Here is a 1,739-nt window from a genome sequence, read left to right on the forward strand (position 1 = left end):
TTAGAGATGCCATTTGATATACTTTCGACGAATTTTTAAATCTGAGGGCGGACGACTAAGGCATTTGGCTATCACACTCTATGACCTATCACCTTCTATGACCAATCACACTGTACGACCTATCACCTCACCATCTCACCGCCACTAACTCGACGGTCGCCGCAACGCGCGGGTACTGTTCTCGTATTTATAAATGATATTCATGGTTGGAAAAAAGATAAATTTTTATCTGTTTTGATTTTGAGCTACAAAGAAGGTAAGAAACTTGTTTATGCGTCGAATGATAAGGAGAATGCTTGGGAAAGGGCTAAATTATTGTTTGAATATGAGAATCAAAATGACATGAACATAAACATGACATGTATGTATTTATCATTCAGCTCATGAAGAAAATTGCTAGTTGTTTAAAATAGATGCGATTGGAACTTTACAAATTGGCACTTGATTAACCTTAATGCTGCTCTTATGATCATTCTTCCCTAATATCCCTTTCCTTCATATTATCATTACCCTTACCTCTACCATTTTTGGTTCTGTCTTTCTTTTCAACCTCTACTTCATCATCAAACGGGATAAACTGCAACTTTAATCTTCCATCTTCTCTGTACGCATGCAAGATTTCATGCGCAGGGATCTTTTCCTCCTTAAGAATGAGCCTGCCATTATATCGATAAGATTTAAAACACACCCGCCTCCCAATAGAAGAAATTGGTGGTGGAATTTCCTTGCCACTAATCCTGGATCTCTTCTTTTCACCTGAGATTCTTGATTTCGCATGCTTTGTTGTATGCACGTATCTTTGTTCCCATTGCTCATTTAATTTTTCAACATCATCAAAGCTCTCAATCCCGAGGGTTTCTGATAAACTCTCGGAATTATGATCAAGGGATGAAGTTGCGTCACTTTTCTCGTTGATACTGAATCCTGAAAAAACGTCTGTTGGTGAATTATCAAGCGGTTCCGTGGGCGTAATGCGTTTACATGAAGATAGGGGTGGTAAAGGGTCTAATGGAATATCAAAGATGTGTTGAAGGCTTTTACAGGCAGCCATGTTTTCTCTTGCATTTGTTGTTTTTTATATGAATAAAAACCAAATACAAAATAACAAGAGGGTAGGGGGGAGAAAGTGGTTATTTTAGAGAGAAAGTGTTGTTAGGTTAGGAAGACCAATTCATAAAGTTAATCTTCCTATGAAAAGGGCGATGCTATTAAATAGGGGAGCATGTGTTGGCTTTTTTTAGTTTTGGGAGGATTTGGTTACAATTTGGTGGTCATAGATTTATGTTGGTAGATATTTGTTTCCATGTTAAATGTTATATGTCATTGATTAAAGTAGTCAATTATCATATACAGTTTGTTTATTTTGTCTGTATTTTAAATTTGAACCTTTTTTGGGAAAAAAATGATTTGAGACGTTTTCATTTTATTTGAAACAATGATTTTTATGTTCATTGAAATGGAAGTGATATTCATATTCTATAATTTAACAAATCTATTATTGTTATGTATTATATACTTGTACAATAAATTATAAAATTTGTACAGTAGATGTATTAAGTTTTGTGAAACGATTATCACTTGCAATTGAAAATTGTTGGTAAATACCAAATGGTACCTCGATGTTTTTGTTAAGAAATGGTTCATTATTTCTTTCTTCTTCTGATTTTCACCTTTAACACACTATTCCATGACTTCTGAGTTCTGAAATAAGAATCCAACACAACTATCTATAAGACCAT

General features: G+C 34.4%; 1 protein-coding gene across 1 annotated transcript; it reads right to left on the bottom strand.

Moving 5' to 3' along the window:
- Positions 1 to 351: 351 nt before the first annotated feature.
- Positions 352 to 1,165, bottom strand: LOC122582999. Its single transcript, XM_043755433.1, has one exon. The coding sequence runs from the start codon at positions 1,049 to 1,051 to the stop codon at positions 470 to 472; it is 582 nt and encodes a 193-aa protein (XP_043611368.1). The 5' UTR covers positions 1,052 to 1,165; the 3' UTR covers positions 352 to 469.
- Positions 1,166 to 1,739: the final 574 nt, after the last annotated feature.

This window comes from Erigeron canadensis, chromosome 9 (genome assembly GCF_010389155.1).
Source record: "Erigeron canadensis isolate Cc75 chromosome 9, C_canadensis_v1, whole genome shotgun sequence".
Classification (NCBI taxonomy): Eukaryota; Viridiplantae; Streptophyta; class Magnoliopsida; order Asterales; family Asteraceae; genus Erigeron; species Erigeron canadensis.